At 35.3% G+C, this 27,002-nt stretch overlaps 1 protein-coding gene across 1 annotated transcript; it reads left to right on the top strand.

Moving 5' to 3' along the window:
- The first annotated feature begins 9,474 nt into the window (after positions 1-9,474).
- Positions 9,475-26,737, top strand: LOC100932317 (serine palmitoyltransferase small subunit A). The gene is made up of 2 exons (XM_003759056.4): positions 9,475-9,901; positions 25,614-26,737. The coding sequence occupies exons 1-2, from the start codon at positions 9,790-9,792 to the stop codon at positions 25,715-25,717; spliced, it is 216 nt and encodes a 71-aa protein (XP_003759104.1). The 5' UTR covers positions 9,475-9,789; the 3' UTR covers positions 25,718-26,737.
- Positions 26,738-27,002: the final 265 nt, after the last annotated feature.

The following is a 27,002-nucleotide window of genomic DNA, read 5'->3' on the forward strand; positions in this document are numbered from 1 at the left end:
AAATTGTTCTGCACAAAAATAAAACAAAGTATAGAATTTCACAATTAGAGCACACTTTTGTAAACATCTGATCCAAGAATCCCATTTAAAATATATATATTAAGTAATTTTGAATAACATTATCTGTTGGGAAAGTTTTTTCCTAAATTTGCATTTAAATTTATCTCTTCCACATATTGTTGCTTATCTACTCTCTTAGAAGAAAAAGAACAATTCTACTATCTCTTCCACATGAAAATCTTTCAAACATTTAAACAGGTAATGCCAAAGGTCACTTTTAATGGGGTGACCAGTTCCTCCATTTGTCCTATTTTGTATTCTGCCTTAAGGTTATGACTGTCCCCTCTTAATGGTTGAGATAAAGGTGTTATAGACATTCCTTCTTGTCATTAGAATATCAGTAACCTCCATCTATGAAGCTATCCCCACCTAGGTCTCTGCATTATGTCATAAAAGGCTTGCTGTCCCAATAGTCAGGGCTAGACTCTTTGAGATGATAGTCTGGTCTAGCCCTGGGATTCATTGGTCCCAGTATTTCCCTCCATTTAATAAACTATTGAATTGGTCTCTAATCTCTGTCTTGCTCAGTTTCTTTTGACATTACAAACATAACTATTCTATCCACTCCCCATTTCTGTCTTTTCTCCTCTAGGCTAAATAGCTCAAATTCTTTAGAAGATGAAACTCAAGATCTCTTTAAGATACAAGTCCAGTAGAAATATTGCTGGATCAAAGGATATACACAGTTTGATAAATTTTTGAGCACAGTTCCAAATTGCTTTCCAGAATAGCCGGATCTATTCACAGTTCTATCAACAATATATTAATGTCCCAGTTTTCCCACATCCCCTCCAACATTTGTCATTATCTTTTCCTGTAATCTTAGTCAATCTGAGAACTGTGCAGTGGTATCTCAGAGTTGTCTTAATTTACATTTCTCTGATCAATAGAGATTTAGAGCCTCTTTTCATATGGTTAGAAATGGTTTTAATTTCTCATCTGAAAATTGTTCATCTCCTTTGATTTATCAATTGGAGAATGGCTTGGATTCTTATAAATTTGACTCAATTCTCCATATATTTTAGAAATGAAGCTTTTATCAGAACCCTTAAATATAAAAAGTTTTCCCAATTTATTGCTTCCCTTCTAATCTTGTCTAATCTTTGTTTGTACAAAAACTTTTTAACTTAATATGATCAAAATTATCTATTTGGTATTCAATAATGAACTCTAGTTCTTCTTTGGACACAAATTCCTTCCTTCTCTACAGATCTAAGAGGTAAACTATTTTATGTTCTTCTAATTTGATTATAATATCATTCTTTATGTCTAAATCATTAATCCATTTCAACCTTTTCTTGGTATAGGGGTTAGGTTTGAGTCAATGCTTAGTCTGTGCCATACTAGTTTCCAATTTTCCCAGCAGTTTTTGTCAAATAGTGAGTTCTTATCCCAAAAGCTGGGGTCTTAGGGTTTGTCAAACACTAGATTGCTATAGTTACTATTTTGTCCTGTGATCCTAACCTATTCCATTGATCAACTACTCTGTTTCTTAATCAGTACCAAATGGTTTTGATAATCACTGCTTTATAATATAGTTTTAGTTATGGCATAGCTAGGCTACCTTCATTGGCAATTTTTTTCATTCATGCCCTTGAAATTCTTGACCTTTTGTTCTTTCAGAGGAACTAAAGGAGGGAAAGGGACCCACATGTGCAAAAATGTTTGTGGCAGCCCTTTTCGTAGTGGCAAGAAACTGGAAATTGAGTGGATGCTCTTCAGTTGGAGAATGGCTGAATAAATTATAGCATATGAATAATGTTATGGAATATTATTGTTCTATAAGAAACAATCAAGAGAATGATTTTAGAGAGGCCTGGAGAGACTTACATGAACTGATGTGAAGTGAAATGAGCAGAACCAGGAGATCATTGTACACAACAACATCAATATTATACAATGATCAATTTTGATAAACATAACTCTTTCTAACAGTGAGATGATTGATGCCAGTTCCAATGATCTTGTGATGAAGAGAGTCATCTACACCCAGAGAAAGAACTGTGGGAACTGAATGTGGATTACGACATAACATTCTCACTCTCTTTGATGTTATTCTCTTGCATTTTGTTTTCTTACTCATTTTTTTCCTTTTTGATCTGATTTTTCTTTTGCAACAAGAGAATTGATAACATATATTGGATTGCTTGCCATCTAGGGAAGGGAGTGGAGAGAAGGAGGCAAAAATCTGAAACACAAGACTATGCAAGGGTGAATGTTGAAAAAGTGTCTGTGCATATGTTTTGAAAATAAAAAGCCTTTTTAGAAAAAAAGAAAGATGATTTTCAAAAAATAAAAATAAAAAAACAGATGAAACTCAAAATAAGTATATAAGAGCACTGAGGCTGAGAAAAAGAGAATTGGAATAAAGTTGCCATAAAGTAGATCAAGTAGAGCTGAATATACAAAATAATGTCTTCAGTTAGGAAGAAAGAGAAAAAAAAACTCCTAAATCACGGTTGTTATGAGATTAAAATGAGTTAGCATGTATAAAAAACTTTGCATATATTAAAGTCATATATAAATGTTGTCATTATGATGATGATGATGATGATAATCACAATGATAAAAAATGAAACCCAACTTTTACATTGTTAAACCTGAATGGATTAAACAATTGAACAAAGCAAAAGTCATACATTAAAAAAAAACAAAATTCCCCAATCTCTTATACATAAGGGGAAAAAAACTAAAAGCAAATGCATATACAAAATAAAAACAAGAGGATAGGAGCAAAATTCATCATGCAATAGATGAAAAAAGAAGTAGAAGTTGCTATCATTACTACCAAACAGAATTAAAACTCATTATGTAAAAATGAAAATGCTGAAAGGAATAGCAAACCAATACCAATATTAAATAGTCTTCATAGCTAAATTCATAATACCAAAATTGAAGGAATGACAAGAAGACCCAGATAATAACACGATAAAAGTTGAAGAATTTCATGTCCATCTTGTTGTTTTGGACAAAATTAACAAAAAGATAAACAGCCACACACACACACATACACACACACACACACACACACCTTACAAAATTAGTTAATCTTTAACTGATTAAAAGAAAAGAGAAGAAAATCAAATCAGCAAAATAGCAAACAAAGAAAGTGAAATTATAATAAGAAATAAAAATAACAATTAAAATCTACTATGCACAATGATATGTTACCAGCACTGAAAATATAAAGAAATAGAGAAATACTTTCATAAATATGGAATATCCAAACTAACAGAAGACCAAATGAAGATGTTAAATAATCCAGCATCAGAAAAGAAAATAGAGATAGGTGTAAAGGAACTATTAAAAAAAAAATCCTACTCCTGGTGAATTCACAAGAAAATTCTATCAATTTTTTAAAAAGAACAATCAATTAAAAAAAAAAAAACACTTCACAAATTATTTTCAAAACGTTTAGGTAGAAATCTCTCAAAAAGATCCTTTTAAGAAAAAAAAAGAATATGGTTCAAATACCTAAATAAAGGAAAGTTAAAATAAAGGAGAACTAAAGACTGATGTCATTAATTGATATTGACTTAAAAATTATAAAAAGTTTAAAATTCTATCTGAATATAGTAACTCTTTCAAGAAATCATTCATTATGTTCCAGTTAACATACCAGGCTTTTCAAAGCTGTTTCAATATCTAAAAAATAATAATAATCAACATAATTAATTGTATCTAAAAGAAAAACACTCAAAATATAATTATCTCAATAGAATTTTTTTAAAAAGCTTTTGAAAACCTCCAAAGCTGTACCAAAAACTTACAATATGTAGGCCTACCAATAACTTTCTAAATATCATAAAAAATATCTATTTAAAACCAAAAGTGAGCATCATCTGCAGTAGTGATACACTAAAAGCTTCCCCAATAAATGTAGGAGTAATAGAAGGATTCTCACTTTTACTTGATGTAGTTCTAAAAATGCTAGAAATTGCAATGAAAAGAAATTAAAAGTTTAAATCAGATTTAAAAAGAGATGAAACTATACCTATTTCTCAATGACATAATTTTTACTTAAAATTTTTTTACTGATTTAACAATGCTAGTTAGAATATTTGTAGCATTAGCAACATGGAAGACTACAAAATGACCCTATAAAATCATCAGTGTTTCCATATAATTCTATACATTTCTACATAACATAATTTACGAAATATAATAAAAAAAATCCAAGAGGCAAAAATAGAATAGGAAATTTTATTCAAAATAACCAGAAATTACATAAAGTATTTTAATATAATCTAGTATCCACTAATGTGGACAACAAACTTTATTACCTTATTACCTTAGTTAAGGTAAGAATTTCCAATTTAATAGAAACTAGATGAAAAACTTGAAAGAAGTCTGGCAGAAATTAAACTTGGCCCAACATGTATCATCTTCCATTATATGTTCAAAATGAATATGTGACCTTCATATTAAAGATCATACTATTAAAATAAAACAGAAATCGGTCATTTACTTTCACAGGTATGCATAAGAAATGTATTCTTCACTAAATGAGTGATAGAGTCAATTGCAAGAGATAAAATATATTATTTTGATTATATGAAATCAAGAAGAGCAAACAAAAATCAATGGAACTAGATTAAGGAAAAGTAGCAGTCAAATGGGAACAAACTTTTAGACTCTCAGATAAATGTTTGATATCTCTAATATATAAATAGATATAGATGTAGATATAAATAGAGGTTTTGGTCCTGCTTTCTGCTCATTATTTCTTTCCTAGAGAAAGTGAAGGGAGTTTCTTGTAGTTTGTTCTGCTTCTTTTTCTGAATTTGTGGTAAAGTCTCTATTTCTTATTCTGGCAATCTTGTAATTTGATTTTCAAACATTCATCCATTAACTTTAATTTGTCAATTTTGTTTCCATGTCATTGGAAAAAGAATTTCTGAGAGTTTCTCTATCTCATCTTTATTTACTGTGGTTTCTCCTTTTCCTTTTTTCATACAACCTTTTGGTTTTTCTCAAACTTTTTTTTATTTTATTCATTTTCTCTAAAATAAACTTTATAAACTTAATGCTGGGGTTTTTTTTTACTTTAAATTTTGTTAATTTCTTCTTTGATTTTTACCATATCTAAATTTGTTTAAATGGGTTTTGAAATTTTTTGTTTTTCCAAATTTGTTTTTTATTTCAATCCTAATTCATTAAGATGTTCTCTTTTGTTTATGAAAATGCTTAGTGATATGAATTTTTCACAAAAGAGTACTTTGGCCCAGAGAGACTTACATGAACTGATGGTGAAGTGAGTAGAACTAAGAGAACATTGTACACAGCAACAAGATTATACAATGAGCAATTCTGATGGAGATGGTTCTTTTCAACAGTGAAGTGATTCAGGCCAGTTCCATTGGTCTTGTGATGAGAGCCATCTATATCCAGAGAGAGGACTATGGGGACCGAGTGTGGATCACAACATAACATTTTCACTTTTTTTGTTGTTGTTTGCTTACATTTTGTTTTTTCTCTTTTCTTTTTTCCTTTTTGAACTGACTTTTCTGGTGCAGCATGATAATTGTGGAAATATGTATAGAAGAATTGTACATGTTTGGCATATATTGGATTGTTTGCTGTCTAGGGAAGAGGGTGGGAGGAAGAAAAAAATTTGGAACACAAGGTTTTTCAAGGGTGAATGTTGAAAACTATCTATGCAAATGTTTAAAAAAAAAAGAATTCTTTGGCTACATTTCTAAATCACAATAATAGTAATAATGGGTAGCATTTATATAATTAACATTTTAATTTTTACAAAGGACTTATACATTATTTCATTTGATATTCATAAAAACTTTTTGAAATAGGAACAATCAATTATTACTGATGAGAAAAGTGAGGTTGAAAGAAATGAAAGTGACTTGCTCAGAGTCATAGAGCTAGTAATTATCTGAGATTGGAGTCCATACCTGTTGTTCCTAATCCTAGAAAAAAGTTTTGTAATATTATCTGGTGTTTGTCCTTTTCTTTGACGATATATATATATATATATATATATATATATATATATATATATATATCAGACCTTTCTACTGTTTGTTCTTTGAATTTTTTTTCAGTCATATTGTCAGATGCCTTCAATAGGAAGAAAATGGCATCAAGGTCAGTTACTATGCTGATATTAATTATTTAACTAATTATAAACGGAGGCAAAACAATTAGGGAAATTAATTTAAAAAGCTACAAACCAAGACCAAAGGAAAGGGAGAATTGGAGGATGATTGTGTTCATGGATGATTGTACATTCAATACAACCTCTGAAGCTGAGATGCAACTAAGTTTCTCTATTAATCTTGACTCTTATTCTTAAAAAGATATTGCTTAGCATATTAAATGAAGCCCCTCTTGTCATTATGTTTTATAGATATTTTAAAAATAGAAATGGGGTAATATTTTGTCAAAAGTTTTTTATCCAACTATTATTATGATCATATGATTTTTATCACTTTGTGAAGAAAGCTAGAGTTCTCCCTATTCTAGCCAACTCCACCTTCCATTAGGTTAGAGAATTCATCTCCATCAGTAATGAGAGTCTTATCACACTCCCATGTGTGTGGGCATTTATGTGGGTATATACATATATGTTTAATATGTGTTAATCCTATATATCAAACCCTTGTCAGAGAAATTTGAGAAAATACTTGTTATATTAAGTACATTAATTTTGAGCATAAGCTTTTCAATTTCATATGATATGTTATCTATGATTCATTTCCTGTTATGGGCCAGAACTCTGTGCTAACTCAGTGCTAACTCAGTGGAATTGGTAAAGACAATCTAGTTTAGCATGGTGATTAATAGTTCTCTAATTCAGTACATGTACTTAGTACTTAATATAGTTCCACAAGATTCACACCTATGATAATGTAATTAGAATAAAGTATATAACAGCCAGCAAGGACATTCTATCTTTGGTCAGGCTCCTGTGGCTCTCCTGGGGGACCAGGAAACTCGGAGAGAGAGCCAGAGAAGACAAGAGTACTGGAGACAGAAGCTCAAGCTCTCAGAGCCACGGAGAAACAGATTCATTCCATCATCCACCTTTGTGAACACTAATTGCCTTTTAAATCAGATTATAACGTAACTGGGAAATATTTAACAAAATAAATTGAAATAAAATGAAACATAGATAATGTTAGCATGTGGTTTTTATAAATCAATGTTACTTTCAGGAATCCATATGTATGGTTTAGCAATCCCTCTTTCCCTTTGAGTTTTGGTCTAAGATTTATTTTTGCCAGATTGCTTTCCAACTTTTGAAGCATTTTTTTTTGTCAAATAGAAAGTTCTTTTCAAAGTGATTGTTTCCTTATTTATTAAGCACAGATTTATTGAGTTCTGTTGTTTCCAATTCTCCCTTACCCATGTAATGCCAGAGAAACTAGGCAAGATAGAGATTAGAGAGTATTTAATATTTTATTTGAAAGGGAGAGATTTATCGGGATCAAATGGATCCACTGTTTGGTCTCATGGCTGAATGAGACTATTGTCTCCGAGAATCCAATAAACAATGTGAGTTCTCAATGACATATATACACTTGGCTCAGACACAGGGTGTAGAGTGAGGCAGGGGCGGAGTCAGGGTGCTGAGAGCTGGAATGGGACTCTGATAGGATGAAGTGAGTCACTGGAGATAGAGATGACATAATGGGGGAGGCATCCTGGAGATGGGGAGAGGCATCTTGATAAGATGGTATCTGATATTCTAATACCTTGGGATGGGGAGAGGCATTCTGATATTCTAAAATATAAGATCTTTTATCCTTATCAAATATTCTGTTTAAGAGGTAGGGGTGGTTTTGCAGGATTGAGCAGAACAATTATAAACTGAGGCAGAACAATTAGGGAAACCAAGGCAGGATAATTAGGGAAACTGAGTCAGGACAATAAAAGAGAACTGTGGCATAACATCCAGTCTGTTTCATTGATCAATTTTTAAACAATATTATGTGGTTATAAGTGCTGCTTCATAAAATAGTTTAATATTCTCACTTCTTTTCATAATTTCCCTTAAAAATCCCAAGTGAATTTGAGTATTATTTTATCAAGTTTTATAAAGTTTACATTTGATAATTTGGTATAACATTAAAAGTATGAATTAACATGCCCTTTGTCATAATATTGTGATTTTATATTATGTTAGCAAGATCCAGCCAAGACAATTAAATATTCCTTTTAGTTATTGTTCTTTATTTTTTTTAAGGAGCACTTTGTAATTGAATCTATCCAAGTATTTTCTGTTTTTGGAAAGATTTGTGTGGGACGTAAAAAGATCCTTACCCAAAATGACTACTCAGAGATCACTCAAAGTAGAAAACAGAAAGATTATTTATTATTAAATTCTCATGAGAATGAGCAGTCCCACCACAAGATAAGCTCAAGGTAGAAGGGTTAAAGAAGTAGTACAGATACACAGCTTTTACAGAAGAGATTACATCACAAGTAAGAGAGTATTGAGGGGAGGGGGGGGGCATCTACTTGGTTGTTGTTGGTGTCCAGAGAGATTGGAATAGAAGATTTCTGTTTCCCTGAAATCACCTGATTTCTAGGAAACAAAATCAGGCCTTCAGGCTTTAGATAATCAAGCAGTATTTAAACTAATAGTCTAAATATCAATAAATGTCAAATACTGATAAATGTCATCAGCTCAGGTTAAGTAAAAATGTTTATAGCTGGCCAAGGCTCAAGCAAATATGGGCCTGCACATATTGTACTTATGCAGGTCACGGAGACACAGAAATAATGAAAATAAAATACAAAAAAAGAATTCACACATTCCTGTAAGTTCTTCTTACTATCTTAATATCTCCCTATTCCACATAGATTTGATTCCTAGATACACTATGTATTTTATAGTTATTTGGAATAGGATTTCCTTTTTTTTTTTGGTGCTGCTTGGATTTTGTTATTGTTATATAGAAATGTAACTGATATTTGACATTATATAGACTGCAATTTTGTTGAAGACCCTGGCTGTTACTGATTCCTAAATAATTATTTAGGAACATCAGCAATCAGGGAGAACTATCCTATTGTCTTCTCTTTACCTATATTTACACATGCAATTTCTTTCTCTTGTTTTATTACAACACTATATCTTTTTTATGCAACAAATCGATGGTGCTATGCAAAGAAACAAGGCTTCCCTGGCCAGTTTCTTAAATCTAGTCTTCAAGAGAACTGACCTGTTAAGAACAAACTGATTTTGGACATCGTTTTGACTGATCCTTTCTAGCCTTTTCCCACCCTAGCTTCTGGTTCTTTCCCATGGCTTCGCAGATACAGCTGGGTTCTTCTGCGCGTGCGCGTGGGAGCGTGCGCGTGGGAGCGTGCGCGTGGGAGCGTGCGCGTGGGAGCGTGCGCGTGGGAGCGTGCGCGTGGGAGCGTGCGCGTGGGAGCGTGCGCGTGGGAGCGTGCGCGTGTGCGTGTTTACGCTTCGAGTCGTCGCCTAATCAGGTCAAATGCTGCGAGAAAGAACCTCGGACGCAGGTAATTCAATGGTTTAAGCTTTAGCTGCCGGCGTAGGAATGAGCGGTGCAATCCAAAGCCCTTTGGCCAATCCGGAACCCCGAGGAACGCGAGGCCGGCGTCAGCTCGCGCGCGAAGCCCAGCGTGCGGGGTGACGTACGTTTTGTCAGGCTGAATGGGCTGTGTGCGCCTCAGCTGGAAGCGCGTGTAGACCGCGGAGGAGGCTCCCGGAAGACTCCTTTCTCTGTGGAAGTTCTAATGGCTGGCATGACGCTCGGAAGGGCTTGGCGACAGATGTCTTGGTTCTATTACCAGTATCTGCTGGTTACCGCTCTCTACATGCTGGAACCCTGGGAGAGGACTGTCTTCAGTATCCTGCTCATTTGGCCGCGGGAGAGGGCGGTGAGGGGTTGGAGGTGGGTGGGAGCGGGGGGGGGGGGGGGGGGGGGGGGGGGGGGGGGGGGGGGGGGGGGGGGGGGGGGGGGGGGGGGGGGGGGGGGGGGGGGGGGGGGAGAGGTAACTGTGGCGTGTAGAGAAGTTGTGAAGAGGTCAGGCTCCCGGTGCCGAATGGCGGAGAGAAGTCCTGATAGTCTGAGGGAGAAACCTAGGCTAGAAAGCGAGCGTGGATCTCTAAGTGCCTGGAAAATTCTAATGGGTACCTGTGGAAGAGAAAGCCTGGAGAAGGGGCGGTAAGAAAGGGGGAGTGAGAGGTATGTCAGCGCTGGCGTGCATCCTAGTGGTTTTGGGGAGGCGAGGAGACGAAATGAGGATGATCTCTGAGAAAAATGAAGTGAAGATGTTTAGATTTGTGTGGTGGAGTTGAAAATTTCTTTCGGAAAATCCTGGCCGAGATTACGAGCGAGAGAGAGAAAGGAGGGAGATTTGTGAGCAACACCATATAAATCCACTTTATCAGTGTTATTCCCAAGTCTCTAAATAGTTGGTCCAGGAAAAACAATTTAAATTTACCTTTGTGCTGGATCCGTTTTAAGTCCCAGACTTTATTCATTAACGTTTAACTATTTATGCAGGATACTATTTATAAATGGCAAAGAAAGGAATTCTTAGTTATGTTTGGATTAAAAGTAGCAACTAATAATAAGGGTGTACAGGCCTTGAAGTGGATCATTTTTGTTGATTTTCCAGAGGAAAGATTTGTATTCTTGGCTTCCTCACGTAGTTATTTTGTATCCTTAGTGGCATTCTTTTTTATTTACCTTTGTTTTCAATATGTTTTTCTGGAGGTGGCTTGATTTTTAAAAGGAGCATGTAAGGAACTTGTAAAACATGATAGTAAGATGTAGAAATAGTTTTATTACTATTGCACATAAAATATTTAAATTCATTTAAAACTATATGGTGAAGGAGTCATTAGAATGGTTTTAAAAAAAAATTCATATATGCCAAATCAGTCTTATAGGGAGAATATCACTAACATTCACAGGCCTTTCTGTTAACCCTCCCCATAACCTGAACTCCTAAATCATTTTAGTTATCTTAGAAATTTTAGATGATGGGTCAAGTTTGGTTCTTTTAAGATAATGGTTTGGAAAGTAATGTTATCAGTCTCTTAACTTGAAAGTGAAATTTCCAATTCAAATTCCTAGGCTTGGATTTCTAGTTCTTTATGAGTTACATGATATTGTAACTTGATTTAAAATGTTTCTGTGTGTCATAGAATTTTGAGGTTTGAAAACATTATTATTACTTAGAAATTCAAACAAGCAATTTTTTAAAAATTTATGCCCCAGCACCATGTAGTTAGCATGAGTAATTTGAGTGACTAATCACTCAAAGATGTTTTAGCTTTTAATTGATTTGAGGATAATCTCAACAACTAAATGATTGGTTTCTCCGGTGTATTCTGTGTTTAGGCCATGCTGAAAACTTGAGTTTCATCACTAGCTGATATGTTTCAGCACATAACTGCATTCAAAGGAGGTTTTTCTAATTACAGAGTTATTGAAAAGACATTTTCAATGAATTCAAAACTGTTATTAGAGCTTTGAGACTTATTTGAACTCAAAGAGCATAATAGGTTCCTAATTGATATTTCTACTTGTACTGTATCCCTTCTAATCTGTCTTTCACAAAACTTCCAAAGTAACCTTAAATCACAGATCAAACCTTGTCATTGCTCTGATCACAAATCTAAAAAAAATTTCTCATAGGAAAAAATTGAAAAGTCCTTACCTTGGCATTTATAGCATTTTACAATCAAGTGATCCCTACTTTTCCTCTACTTCTTTTAATTACTTTTCTTAATCTTCCTTTGCTTTTCAAATAAATTGAACTACTAAAATTTCCTCAAACTTGATGATCCCTGGGGTTGGATAATATCTAAGAGTAAAGACAGTTTGTTGCTTCATTGCTATAGAGAAATTGTAGAGAGTGTAGTGTTGTGTTGAGAGACCTGTGTAGTTGAAACTTTTCTCCACCTTTGCCAGATCTACCCTTGTGGGCTCAACATTTCTATCTGCAACTGATTTTCTTCATACACTGGTCCCCATCAACTGGTTTTGAAGAAATATTTCCCAGAATGAAAGTGTTTTGAGAAGACTTTGAACTAGGGTCTCTTTCCCACTTTTCTCACCTAAAATATCCAAAATCCGTTGCCTAAAACTACAGTAGTTCAAAACTTTAGGCTATGAGATAAAAGAGCATTTACAGGAGTGAGAGTGCTTACCTTGCTGTGCAATACCTCTCTGTCCTCTCTTGGATCACAAATCCCCTAGAAAATAGCTAAGGGATTAATTCTACCTAAAATTCTAGTAGCCCAAAACATTGTTAGACATAATTTCTTTTCCATTAAAAAAAAAAAAATGTCATGGGGCAGCTAGGGGGTGCAGTGGGTAGAGCACCAGTCCTGAAGTCAGCAGGGCCTGAGTTCAGGTTGGCCTCAGACACTTAATACTGCCTAGCTGTGTGATCCTGGGCAAGTCACTTAACCCCAATTGCCTCAGCAAAATAATAATAATAATAATGTCTCATTTTCCTCTCCAATTAATTTTAACCTTTTTTTTTTTTAAGTTAAGTTACAAATACTATATTCTGTCCCTTCCTCCCCCTGCCCTTCCCTGAGACAGTAAGCAATCTAAGTGATACAATCATTATATCATGTACAATTGTGTAAAATACTCTTCCATATTATTAGTCACTTTGCACTTTGTAGATGGAAATTCAAGCAGAAAGAGAAATAATGTGATTCAGACTAGATGGATTACATTTTTCATTTTGAGTTCTTTTAGGATCATCTTAGATTATTATGTTGCTAAGAATAGCTAAGTGCATACCTTCTTTTCCTTCAGCACCTCCAAAATTTGTCAGCTTTGTAAATCTGATGGATGTTAGTACTTAGAATTTCTTTAATTTTCAGTTCTCCATTGGTGATTTGGAGCATTTTTTTCATATTGCTATTGATAGATTTCGTGTGTGTGTGTATACACTAAACCTTTTTTTCAGTGGGCAGTGACTCTGAAATTAGTCAACAAGCATCTCTGCTTGACTCTGAGGTATAAAGGAAAGAAAAGAACAGTCCTTGTCCTCAGGGATCTCACAGTCTAATGGAGAAACTCTTTTGTATGTAGGCACATGCAAATAGCTATGTATAAATAGGATATATAATTGGGTAAAAAGAGAAGGCTCTAGTATCAAAAAGTAGAAGTCCTAAAGAGGCTGGGTTCCTGGTATTGAATGGTGAAGAGTCCTGATAGTCTAAAGGAGAAAAGGTTTCTGGGTTGTTTTTTTTTTAATATATTTTTAAATATTTTCCAATTACATGTTAAAAAAAACTTTTAACATTCATTTTTGGAATTTTTGAGTTTTAAATTCTCTCCCTCCCTCACCCATTAAAAAGACGAGCAGTATGATATCAGTTGTGAGGTCATGCAAAATATATTTCCATTTTATTCATGTTACAAAAAACAAAATTAAGAAAAATAAAATTTAAAAGAAAAAAAACCTACACAGAAAGTCCAAGTCCTACTGCCAGACTCCAGCCCTTAGAGAGCTCTGGCTTCTGCTTCAGCTCAGGTCAGGCAACATCAGCAACACTACTGAAATCACTAGTTGAGGGAATAGGCTGGTCCAGGCACTGAAGCTGCCCTAACTCCAGGCCAGAACCCTGGGTAAGGAGTAGGGCTTTGCAGGAGAAGGAAAGGTGTGTTGAACTGGCTATATGTACTTGTCTGTACTCAGATTTTATAAACTCTTTCTCTGGAGCTGGATGGGATTTTTCATGAGTCCTTTGTGTTATGGGCCAGAACTTGAAACAAGGTGCTAAGTCACTGGAATGGATAGAGACAGTGCTTATGTACTTAGTTCACACCTTTAGAGAGTTTATATAAGCTAGAAGTCTCCAGAAAGAGGAGGAGACTCCAGGAGATTAACAAGTTAGGATTCAGTGGGGGAGATTCATAAGTCACAGCTTCCCAAGAGCCAATCTCTCAGGAGGAGTCAGATCCAGTCGCTATTCCACCATTGTGCTGGCTGAAGGCTTTGGATTCAGAGGGAGCTGGAGGCTGAAGCTGGCAGAGGCAAAGGGCTCTCGAAATCAAGGAAAGCTAACTGAGCTATTTTGGAAGAGACAGTAAAGGACTGGACTTTAACAGCTGGCTGCTTTTGAGGTGATTATTGATTTGAACTGAAAGGAAAGCTGCCTCCAGAAGCCCCCCAAGAAACCTGCTCCTAGAGAATGAATATATTTTAGAGAAGAAAACATTACACTTTGGAATTGTCTTGATCAGAGCTCCTGTCATAGTTGATCATTCTTACATAAAGTATTGCTGTCACTGTACATTGTTCCCCTAGTTCTGTTCACTTGACTTTATATGAGTTTACATTTTCTCTAATCATCCTCAACATTTTTTAAAGCACAATAGTCCTCCATCACAATCACATGCCACAACTTGTTTACCCCTTCTCCATTTAATGGGCATTCCCTCAATTTCCAATTTCTTTTTGTGCCACTACAAAAAAGAAAAAAGTTTTTAAACACTATACAATTTTTGTACATGTAGTACCTTATGTGCATTGCTCTCTTTGGGGTACGGACCTAGGAGTAGTTAGAGTATGCATAGGTTTATAACCCTTTGGGCATGCTTCCAAATGGTTCTCCAGAATGGTTGGACCTGTTCACAGCTCTACCAACTGCTTCATTAGTGTATTTATTTTCTGTCATCTAGTCCAATTTTTGTCATTTTTGATGAGTAAAGTTTGATTTCTTTTGAAATCATATGCTTTTGTGTCATATGGCATATTCGTATGCTTTGACAATTTATCAGTTGTAATTTGGAAATGGCTTTTATTTTTATAAATTTAACTCAGTTTCCTATATGGAAGGGAAAAGGGGCCTTTATTGGAGGAACACTAAAATTTTTGATATTACTTCATTATCTGTAGGGCCTTTTAGCAATAATATCTACTTTTGCTTTGTCTAAAATCATAATTACTGGCTCTGGCTTTCTTATTTCAGTTTGAAGCATATTAAATTCTACTCCATCTTGTTTTTAACTATGTGTGTCTTTCTGTTTCAAGTGTCTCTCATAAACAACAAATTAATGGATTTCTAATCCATTTGGTTATCTGCTTCCATTTTATGGATAAGTACATTCCCATTTATATTCAGTTATTATTACTAGCTATGCATTTTCCTTCTCTCCCTTTTTATATTTTCCCTCCTTGAAAGTCTGGTTTATGTCTGACCACTGCCTTTCTTAATCTGCCTCTTTCTCTTATCCCTTTTTCCTCCTAATTATCCTGTTGGATAAAAGATTTTTATACAGCTGAGTATGTAGATTCTTTGATTCAGTTGCAGTGAGAGTGAGATTCAAGCATTGCCCATCACCACTTCATTTCCTCCTCCACTCTAAAGCTCTACCATGTGTGCTTCTTTTATGTAAGATAATTTTCTCCTTTCTGCTTCTCCCTTCTCCTTTCTCTCAGTGCATCCCTCTTTCTTACCCCTAATTTTTTTTTTTTTTTTTTTTTTTTTTTTGAGATCATCCCAATATAAGTCACTCATGCTTGTGTCCTCTGTATGTAGTCTATATCTAAGTCTCTGAGGAGGAGGACTTAACATGCTGGGGCAAAGACAAGACTTATACACATAAAAAACCACAAGTGGATTGGACCACAACACTGTCATTCTTAGATCTTGAGTAGGAGTTGTCATGGTTGGCATTTCTTGGAACAATTTAGGCATTTTGGGGTCCTGTGGGATGTGGCTGTTCAGGGGAATACACAGAGTTGGCATGGCAGGAACAGGTGTGCAGAATTTGGTTTGGTTCATTTAACAGTTAAAACAAAGGAATTGTATGCATGGCAGGATGTATAATGAATGACTCTCAGGTCCTTGGGAAATAGGGGGAGCTCCAATAAATATTAGTTAATATGAAAATCATAAATCCCTCAGTGAACACCTGATGCTAGTCAAATCAATACAGTTTGTCCTACAGGATAGGTCATCCAGAGCCCAAAGAATTGTTATGCCAAGGTTAGACCACAGCCTACTTGTTGGACCTTAGCGTTGGGAAACAGGGTCTATCCAAATATCTTGACACCATATAGGAATGTTGTAAACACTTTCGGTTTGTTGAGTCCATTATGTTTTCTATTTCATTATTATCTTCATGTATTATCATTTTAGGCTTCTCTTGAATCTTGTATTTGAATATTAGACTTTGTTTTTTCATCTCTGGTATTTTCGTTAGAAATGCTTGAAAGTCTTCTTTTTCATTAAATGTCCATTTTTCCCAATGGAGTACAGTCAAGATTTTCCTAGATGTTTGCTATGTTTTATTCCTAAGTTGAAAGCACTGGAATTTGGCTATATTATTCCTAGAGTTTTCATTTTGGGATCATTCAGGAGATGGGTGGATTCATCCCACTTATAATATCCTCTGGATCTAAGATATTAGTGTAATTTTTGACAATCTCTCAAAAAATCATGTCTAGGCTCTTTTATTTTTTATCACACTTTCAGATCAGTAATTCTTAAATTGTCTTTCTTTGGTTCATTTTCCCAACTCAGTTGGTTTTTTTAGGGAGATAGTTCACTTTTGCTTCTGTTTTTTTCATTCTTTTGATTTTGTTTTATTGTATCTTGATAACTCATAGTCATGAGATTCTATATCATCAACTCTGATTTTTAAAGAATTATTTCCTTTTTAACATGTATAACATATATTGGATTGCTTGGCATCTGGGGAGAGAGTGGGGAGCAAGAAAGGGAAAATCTAAAACATAAGGCCTCTTTTCATAATTTTTTTTTCATGACTCATTTCTTAACTGTTTTTTTTTTTTCCTACTACTCTGAAGTCATTAACCCTTTCAGGAATTCTCCAATTCACTTTTTTTTCCCCTTTGGGCTTCAGTTTCAATTATTTTAACATTATCGTTTTCTTCTGACTTTGTCTTGATCATCCTTGCCACCTTAATAGTTTCTTACGGTCAGGTTCTTTTTTTAGTTTTTGTTGTCTTTTCCAACTTATTTCTTAACTTTGCATTTTAATGTTCTGTTACCCCATTGTCCCAAACTTCAAGTTTTTTCATACTGTTGTTTTCAGAGTTGGTTCTGAGGATCTGCAAGTTTGTGGTGTTTTCAGGAGCGTTTTGGGGAGAAAGGGTAATCATTGGTTTATTGCCCTTTGTTCTTGGCTTTCCCTGGGAGGGTTCCTGCTTCTCTGCAGTTGTAAGTGCCAGTGCTCTTGCTCTATTTGGCCTTAAAACTGTAAGTAGAGACCCTGTTCTCTTGCTGCAGCAAGTCCTAAAATTCTTCTCATCTTGACTTTACTCAGGGGCCTGTTTTCCTTGTGACTAATAACAAACATTTCTTTCTCCATCTCAGAGCCGCAACTCAGAACTGCTATTGCCAATAATTACCAGCCACAACCTGTGCCAACCAAAGATCCCCTGTAATCTCTTTCTAGCCAGTTGTCCACCTTCCTTAACCATTTCTTGGCTGAGAGCATCTAAAGCTACAGCTGCTATTGCTGTGGCAACTGCCTCCAAGGGACATGCATTCTGGGCCAGGCTGATGTCACAAACCTCCCATACCTAATGTCTTGGGGTAGAAAAATGTCTCACCTTATCCTTTTTTAGCTGCTACTTCAAATTTCATCTCAAGTCCTTATTTTAAAGTTGTTTAGAGGGAAATGTTGAGAGAGTTTATATATTTTTTTTAAACTTTTAAAGTCAATTTATTTTATTTTCTAGTTTCTAAAGGGCTCAAGCATTCCCTCCAAAGTCCTAGAGAAAGTGAGAGTTTCAGGGGTCCCCTCATCATAACTATTCACCATTTCTCCCTTTATTTTATTTCTCCTTAATGTCTGTACTTAGTGGATCTGTGGATCCCTGTAGATCTGTGTTGGTAATTCATTCTTAGAAATTGTACCATTCTCAAGGAACATGTTAAGGTTTATTATTGAAGAAATCAACTAAAGACTAATTTGCATACAGCTAATTTAGCAAAAATAATTTACCACTTTATTCCAAGTCCAATCAGGACTCCCCTCACATAGGCTTCTCTCTGGCCAACATATATTTATAGGAAAACTCATTCAACTCCATTGTCTATTATTTCAGTATTGTTTGTGATGTTAAAATGATGATGATGAATATAAGGCCTTTTGCAGATCTAAAAGTACTATATAAATTGACAGTTGTTATTTGTTATTATTAGCCTGTAATCAACACACTGACAATCTAGTGATGACTTTATTCTCTCAGTCCAAGAAAGTTATATGGAGCATTATAAGAGTGGTCTGGTAAATGTTTAACCTTAGTGGGGGGGAAGGGGGTGAAAGGGAGAGTGATTGTATGTACACACTGCTATGTTTAATTGACATTAACAATTTATTACCTCTAGAGAATCAACAAAACAATAAATCCAAAAAAAAAAAAATTGTGCCATTCTAGGCTATATCCTACTGTAAATTTTCTGCAGGCAATTTAGGATCATAAATGTAGATCTAGAAAGTATCTCAGGTGTTTTTTAATCCAACCCCCTTATTTTACAGTTGAAATTAAAATTAAGAGAGATTAAGAGACTCCCAAAAGTAGTAAGCATGAGAAGCAAGATTGGATCTAGATCATATGCATCCTTTGAGGTTTCCTAATTTTTTATGTGGGTATCAATACATCTATTTATCTTGCTGCTTCTGTGTAAGTCATTGACTAACTCCATTATATGTCTCCTTATTCTTATCTTCATTGAGAGTCTATTTGTGTCTTGATGTTATATCAAAATGTTTCTTTATTGAATTTGTTGTCAATTAACTGCTTAGGGAACTCACTTTAAGTTATAAATATACATGAGTTACCCATGTAAATGGTTGGAAAGGTTTCCTTATACCAATGAAATAACAGAGCTAGATCAAAAAAATAAAATTTACATATCCTTGTATTTATGAAAACTATTACTTCCATTTTTGTTGTTAAATTTTCTGCTTATTCTAGATGAGCCAGAGTTTCATCAGTGAATAGAAATAACTAATTTGCTAATGTCTATTCCATTCACTAATGTTTTAGGACTGGGCTTCCTTATCTCTGAAAAAATATGAGCTACTCAATAGGCTTTATTACATAGGTTCTTGCCAACAAGGCTGTTTTGGAAGGTCTTTCTTTCTTTTTTTTTCTTGCTGAGGCAGTTGGGGTTAAGTGACTTGCCCAGGGTCACACAGCTAGGAAGTGTTAAGTGTCTGAGTCAAATTTGAACTCGTGTCCTCCTGACTTCAAGGCTAGAGCTCTGGGCACTGTGCCACTTAGCTGCCTTCTTTCTAAATAACTTGTTGGCCCCCTCCCTATCATTCCTTGGGGTTTGTCCACTACTCATTTGTGCTGAAATCATTAAATTGCAAAGAAGCCCACTACAACTGAGAACTTGGGCTCAAGAGAAATACTTCTGCCTTCTCAGGAACTGGAATTACAAGCATATGCAACCATATCAAGTTTAAATTTTTTTTCTTTAATTATTTCCCTGGCATTTTTAGAATTGTCAGGTATCAATATTCTTTCTTTGCTCCTTTTTAAAATGGAAAAACCTCTAAATGTTAGTACATTATATAATGTTGGCCTTTGGTTTCAAATCACACCGTTCAGATCAAAGAAAATTTCTGCTTCTTTGCCATTTAATGATTTCAGCACAAATGAGCTTTATTATATCAAAAGTCTTCTGTATCTAATATTACTATATGACAATTAGACCTGTGATGTCTTTGGTATAGGAAATTTCATTCACCAATAAAGAGTAGCCAAGAACACTTGAATGGCCGGCCCTCTATCTCCTCAGACATAATTTCTCGGATAGAATGATATAGCGTCTTATTGTTTTTAATCAAATTGGTTATATTAGGAAAACATAGAAACAATTTACAATCACATGTCCATATCTCTGAGCCAGTGATTTCAGAGGTACAGGGAATCCTTGATAAGGAAATCCTTTCTTTTGCAGGACAGATTGACCACTTGTCTATAGTGCTTTGGTGTTTAGGGCACTGGGCAAAATTATCAAAGCTTCCACTTAGAGCTCTTTCTCCTTAAAAAAAAAAAATAATAATAAATAAAGATGTAACCTAGTAAGGCAAAAATACCTGAATTTACATATAGCCTCAAACATTTACTAGTTTATGACTTTGGGCAAGTCATTTAATGTGTATTTGCCCCAGTTTTCTCCACTGTAAATTGGGAACAATAATAATTCATATCATTTAGCAGATGATAATATTGCAGGGATCAAATGAGATATTAAGTTTTGATTAAAGTTCTCAACACCTTTAGGCACTATTTAAATAGAGTGCTCCACATACTAAGGCACTATTTAAATTTTAGCTGTGTCATTGTTCTTTATCATCTTCTTTCCTTCCTTTTTGATTGATGCTTTCTTGTTCCTCATAGAACTTAGACCAAAATATTTTCTCTCCTTAAGCCTTCTCTATTCTCTTCTTCCTTCTTCCTTCTTTCTTCTTTCTTCTTCTTCCTTCTTCTTCTTCTTACCATGAATTCCAATAGAACATACTTAAATCATTTCTTTCCTAGATTCCCATTTTTCACTGTCTACTATCCTTCCCTTAAGTCCAACTCTCCCTCACCATAAAAAAACTTTTTCTAGATCTACCATGCCCTCAAGCTATTATCTCACATCTTTATCCTTTTCTCAGTCAAATTCCTAGAAAAAGCTACCTACATTTTCTGTTTTTCTCCTTTCAGCTACTCCTTAACCTCTTGCATTCTTGCTTCAGACATTCAACTGAAACATCTTTTTCCAAAGATAGTCTCTTAATTGCCAAACCAGATTCTCTTTTCTCTGTCCATCCTTCTCATATTGTTGGCTGCATTTGACATTTAACATCCCTCTTTTTCTGGATTCTCTGGCCTCTTTAGACTTTTGAAATACCACATTTCTATTTTTTCATTTTGTTTAACTTTCTTCTCTATCTTCTTTGCTTACTGACCTATAACTGATTTAATAGTGAAATTGGAGGCTCAGTTTTCTCTTCTCAGATCTCCAGATGACCTTTTTGTGCAGCTCTCAAAGCTCTTCCATATTTCCTCCGAAATCTGGGAAAAAATAGATTTCTCTGGGCTAGCCTTAGCCAGGATTGAGATATTTCTTAAGCACAAACTTTTGGAGCCACTTAACTGCATTTTTATCTTGATCTACAGTCTCAGGGCCACGCCCTGGGCAATTCCAGACCTGTCCCTAATTTCTCAAAGAAATGCCTTAGAGCAATGGCTGCCACGGCTCTTTTAATTGAAGAAGCCTCAAAACTAACCTTGGGATGTAATACCAAAGAAACTGAACAAGATGGAGGATAGAGACCAATTTAATAGTTTATTAAATGGAGAGAGATACTGAGACCAGATGGATCTTGGTCCCAGGGCTGGACGAGACTATCATCTCAAAGAATCCAGCCCTGAGTATTGGGACAGCAAGCTTTTTTATAGGATACCAAGAAAAATGACATAATGGGGGAGGTACCTAAGTGGGGATAACCTAATGGGGGGGAAGCCCCTAGGATGACACAATAGAGGAAGGTTACTGATATTCTACTGACATCTAAAATGGATAAACCTTTATCCTGTAAAACATTAAGAAGGAATGTCTATAACCTAAAGATATAAAACCTTCATCTCATCAACCATTTAAGAGGGAATGATTTATAGCCTGGGGTTTTGGGGCAGAGCAACTGAGGTAGACCTTTATCTCATCAAACATTAAGAGGGAAAGGTTATAACTTGAAGCAGAATAACTAAACAGGACAATTGGAGAAACTGGGTCACGACATTAAAAGGGAACTCTGGCACAACAGGGACGGCCATTAGAGGTTTTAACCCTCCACCAGTCAGAGGATTTTAGAAGCCAAAGGGCGGTGGGAAGCTTGCTAGGTATCAGGCTCTCTGACCTGACCTGACTCTCCAGGTGTGTCACACTCTTAATCCTACCACCCTGCTCCCTGACACCACCCAGTCTGTCATCATTCATAATTGTGAGGAAGCTTTAGATTCTGTCTACTCCAGCCATCCTAACTTAAGGGACATTCCTCTTGACAACCCAAATGGTGAATGGTTTCCAGATGGGTTGAGCTTTCTTGGAAATAGGGTTGCAGATCTAGCTGCTGGGGTTGCTGCATGTTACCCCTGATTTTGATTATCCAGCTCCCTTAACACTCCTTATAACCCACCAGAACAAACACCCTTAAGCCAACTTTTCGCTATTAAACCTTCCTCCTCTCCTGAAGCCTATTCATGGAAGGGGCACATACTCAGGGGAGATTGGTTTCAAGTTTTTGTTAACACCTTTAGTAACTGGGTGGAAGCTTTTCCCTGCAGAAAGTTCAGGAGGTATCAAGGCTCTCTTTGGTCTACCTAACACCTTACAGAGCAACAATGGCCCCTGCCGGCAGTTAACTCCTCCTTAGCTTTTCAGCTAGGGAGCTCCATGGGTGGGTGGGCCATCAGCATCCTTAAGGCAGCCCACAGATGGGACCTGATTGGGTCCCCTATCTTTGCTATATTCCCTGCCCACTGAGAAGGCTGACTTCCTAGCAAGCTGTCTTCTTAGGAGAAATGAAGTTCCTTTTGCCACAGATTTCGGGTTTGCAAATTCTTTTGCAAAGGACCTGTGACTCTGAACAGAGGGAATCCTCCACCCCAATTCTTGCACTTCATCAGTGGTAGTATATAGTTCTTGAAGAACTATTTCATAATTAATTATTCTTATTTGAGTAAAATTTGACAATCCCAAGTTTCATCATCTATCACTGAAAGTTACTATGCTCTCATGCTATTTCCAGTCTTGGAAGGGAGTATAAATTATTTGTGTAATATGTGTATAGTTTTACAAGAGATGAAAATAAGGCAAAAATAAAATATGTATTGAAAAAGTATACTCCAGCCTTTCTATAATAGCTACAAAATATATTGCTGGGTCATCACCATGACCTGTTATGGTAGATGCCTCCTGAGAGTTTATCATGGGTCCTCTTCGTGCATTTTCTAAAGCATATGAGATTTAAGTAGTTAACTAAAGCTTCCTGATAAACATTTTTTTTTTTATTTCCAGGATATATGGTCTAATTGTATTTTTTCCTTTCAAGAGTATCTTCAGAATTATGTGAGTTGTAAATATCTTTCATAAAACCTATAGATTTTCATGTTTGTTCATGATACATTACTGACATTCCCTCCCAGACATGGGGCATAGGTAGTAGGTGCCTTTGCATAAAGAAACCCAAGAGAAGAACTAAGATAGAATGGTACAAATGAACAGGCAGGAATGAGGGATAACTGGAAGTAGCAGTAGTCTTGAAATTGAGATAGGTTGTTCTTTGCAATAATTCCTTGACTGCTTCGATTCCCTCTTTCTATTTTCATTTGATAATTTATTAAGATATAGACTTTGGGATATAGACTTCTATTAAGTGGTGTCACTAGATAAGAGGATATTCTCTTTGGGCCTAGTTCCAAATGGTTGGATCAGTTCACAGCCTCTGAACTGGTTTTGGAATGACAGAACTCACAAATATTTGGTGGGCAATAAATTTCCAGCAGATGATACTTTGGAACAACTTCAAAAAAGTTCTGTTTCAATCAGACGGGAGGGAGGCTGTTGAGCACACGCACAGTGCAGTGAGCCAGGACATTGCCATGTCCACATACCTACTGAGAGGCTCTTAGGCTACTCTGTCAGGGTTACAAGCCAGTGGATCAGCAGATTAGCTGAGAGACAACCAAAGCAAATAGTGAGCCTCTGAACCCCAGAAAAACATGGGACCTTGCTACACCAATCCAGCACAGGAAATCAGTCAGCAGTATCAGCCGCAGGGCAACCTGAAGTGACTGTAGCCTCTTTGCCCTAAAAATCAACTTCAATCTTGGGGGAAAAAAGCAAAAAGAATTCTGATTATAGATAACTTTTATGGAGAAAGAGAACAGACCTCAAACTCTGAGGATCCTAAAAGCAAATCATCTCCAGATGAAGGCCCAAATAATATGAGTTGGTCCTCATCTCAGAAGGCTCTCTTGGAAAAATTCAAAAAGGATCTTAAAAGAGAGAAGAAAAAAAAAGGGAAAGGAAATGAGAACTTTGCAAGACAGTTTGGAAAAGGAAAAACATTATCTAAAGGAAACTCATTAAAAATAGATTTGATGAAATGGGAAAAGCATATAACTTATTACAAAATGCATATGAAAAAGAAAACAATTGACTGAAAAACAGAATTTGTGAAATGGAAAAAAATGCAATAAACAAAATACCTCATTTAAAAATTCAGTTGTGTACTGTACAGTTTTTAAAAGATTAATGATCTGCTCCCAAGTTATAATTAAACCTTGATTTTTTTATAAGTCTGGCAATGGCAAGTCTAAACATTTTCCTTAAAGAGGGAAAAGTAGGCTGTTTTCTAAACATCTGTTCCATTTAAGCTGAAATGAAATGAATGAAAAAAACTTTAGCTCTTTAACAAAGTTTCCTTGTAGTCCCCCTAATTTCTGTGTTGAGGAGACTTTTCCACTGAATCAGGATCGTATCTGTCCCACGTTCAGGAGCCAAAATGTAATTTTCTCTTTAAAATATAAAAGTTCTCTGGGAGCAGATTTCTCGGGGGCTTCTGGGAGCAGCCTTTGTTTCAGTTCTATGCAATAATCACCTCAAATGCAGCCAGGGATTAAAAGTTCAATCCTTTATTGTCTCCTTCAAAACAGCCCGGTTAGCTTTCTTAGAAGCCTATCTCCTTGGTTCCAAGAGCTCTTGCCACTAGTCCTTTGTCTCTGCTTCTGCAAGCTTCAGTCTCTTGCTCCCAATGTCTCCAGCCAGCACAAAGGTTGAAGTTGGAATGAATCTGACTCCTCCTCCGAGAGTGGGATTGTGGACTTCTGACTTGTGAATCTCCTGAACTGAATCCTGACTTGTAAATCTCCCGGAATGCCTATCAGTTCCAGTGACTTAGCACCTTGTAAAAATTCTAACAGTCTCTTCTAGTTATAGATTAATTTATGATCCTTAGATTATGGCCCTGAGGTACTATATCACCCAGGAAAGAAATAATAAAATAATAAAAAAAAAATTTTAGCAGTAGTTCAGATTTAACTAGTTTGTTGGGGGTAGATTTGGGAAATAATGAATAGTTATTCTTTAGGGCAGATTTTTATTCAGTTTTTGCTCAATGATTTTTTATTTATTCATGTTCTCTTTAAAGTTCGCCACAGAGAGACTACCTATTTTATTGAAGGCCTTCCTTAATAACATCTCCTAACATCATGAGGTTGTTCTGGCTATTTGACATCTTTCTATTGCCTACCCTGCCTTCCAATTTATTGATAACATGCTTTACTCTTGTTCTAGTTGGCTATATTTTGCAGTATGCTCACATTCACTTTACAATTCTTCATGGTGGCCCTCAGTGTGATACTCATTTTTAGTTCTTTACAGGTAGTGGTATTACAGATTTGCTGCCATACTGAAGTAACTTAGCATAAACTGAAGAAGTGTTTGTGGTCTAAATTCTTAACATTACTTTACTTTGTTAAAATTTTCGATTGTACTAAGAGAAATAATCTAATAGTTTTCCTTAATTACAACTCAGATTCCATGTTGATTTCCATTGTTGGAATGGCATTATATACTGGATACATCTTCATGCCTCAACATATCTTGGCAATATTGCATTACTTTGAAATTGTACAGTGAATATGGTGTGGTCAAGAAGCAACGGACCAGAGATTCATTGCAAGGAAGAAACAATCTCCCTGGGTTAAAATGAGACTTCAGCCGATTCCAGACATGTTATTAATATAAAGACTAAATTTCATATTACTAGGACAAGGAAGTGATCCTGATTCATGCGTTGTATTAATTAATTATTCAAGTATTCCCTTCCTACAATAGTTTTGTCTACTTTGATATTGTGGTTCTTTGTACTCTAAATATCAGTATTTTCTTAACTTTTGAAACTGTTTGACTATTATTCTGTGACAGCTTTTCTTGAGTAAACACTGAGTAAATTTTGATTGCTTTCTATTTTTTAATCTGAAATCATGAGTTAGGCCTCTTGCTTTGGTAGTTTTCTGGCACAAAAATCTACCTGAATATATTTATAAGTCCAAAATTTTGTAGAAGTAACAACAAGATAAAATGAGAATATTTTAATTGAGAAACTTCTTTGTAAGTTTGTGCTCATGAGTAGTTTCAGCTGTCTAGATTGTGCTCAATACACAACATTTACTTTGCTTTAGTGCTATTAAAAAAATTCTTTTTCCCCTTAACAGTAGAAGAGCAAAGATCCATTCTAGAGTTAATAAAGGAATACCTAACTTAATAAAAGCTTGGAAAAGTAATTGGCTTAGTTATCATCATTATTTATGGAATGCTGACATCAAGTATTCGTTTTATTAAAGTAGTAAAAGGTCACCCTAAAGGATATTGCTAAACATTGTAATCCTGTAAAATTGAATTTCAATGTTGTCTTTGGTACTTTAAAAAAAAAAAAGGGCATATTACTGTTCAGAGTGCATAATTAGCAAAACTATAATCCCGAAAGCTTTACAAACTTATTTAAAAAAAAATTGCATTTCACACTTTGTGATGTGTTACATGTGTTATAAAAAATTATATTTCTGAAATGTTTAAAATTAATCTTAACTTTAATCTTCTGCTATATTTTTTTCTCTTTTATATTTATTGCTACTAAAGAGGAATCATTTTAACTGATTTTCAGTCTCTCCACATTGTAGAATTGATTAACTTTAAGAAGTAATTCAGGGGGCATTTAGGTGGCACAGTGGGAGTACACTTAAAGTTGCATGTTGGTAATAACAAGATGAACAGGGAATATTTTAAGTGAACTTTATGTAAGTTTAGTCTTTATTCATTATGAAATATTTACTTTGGATCACAGAATTAAAAGCTGGAAGGGACCTGCTCAGAAATAGACTACTCAGTTCCCTCTTTGTATAGCTGAAACTGTAATTAAGTG

Source organism: Sarcophilus harrisii, chromosome 2, assembly GCF_902635505.1.
Source record: "Sarcophilus harrisii chromosome 2, mSarHar1.11, whole genome shotgun sequence".
In the NCBI taxonomy this organism is placed as follows: domain Eukaryota; kingdom Metazoa; phylum Chordata; class Mammalia; order Dasyuromorphia; family Dasyuridae; genus Sarcophilus; species Sarcophilus harrisii.

Coding starts and splice junctions, on each gene's coding strand:
- LOC100932317 (XM_003759056.4), top strand. CDS start 9,790: ATGGCTGGCATGACGCTCGGAAGGGCTTGGCGACAGATGTCTTGGTTC. Junction 9,902..25,613: donor CTGGGAGAGGACTGTCTTCA/GTATCCTGCTCA, acceptor ATTACAACTCAG/ATTCCATGTTGATTTCCATT.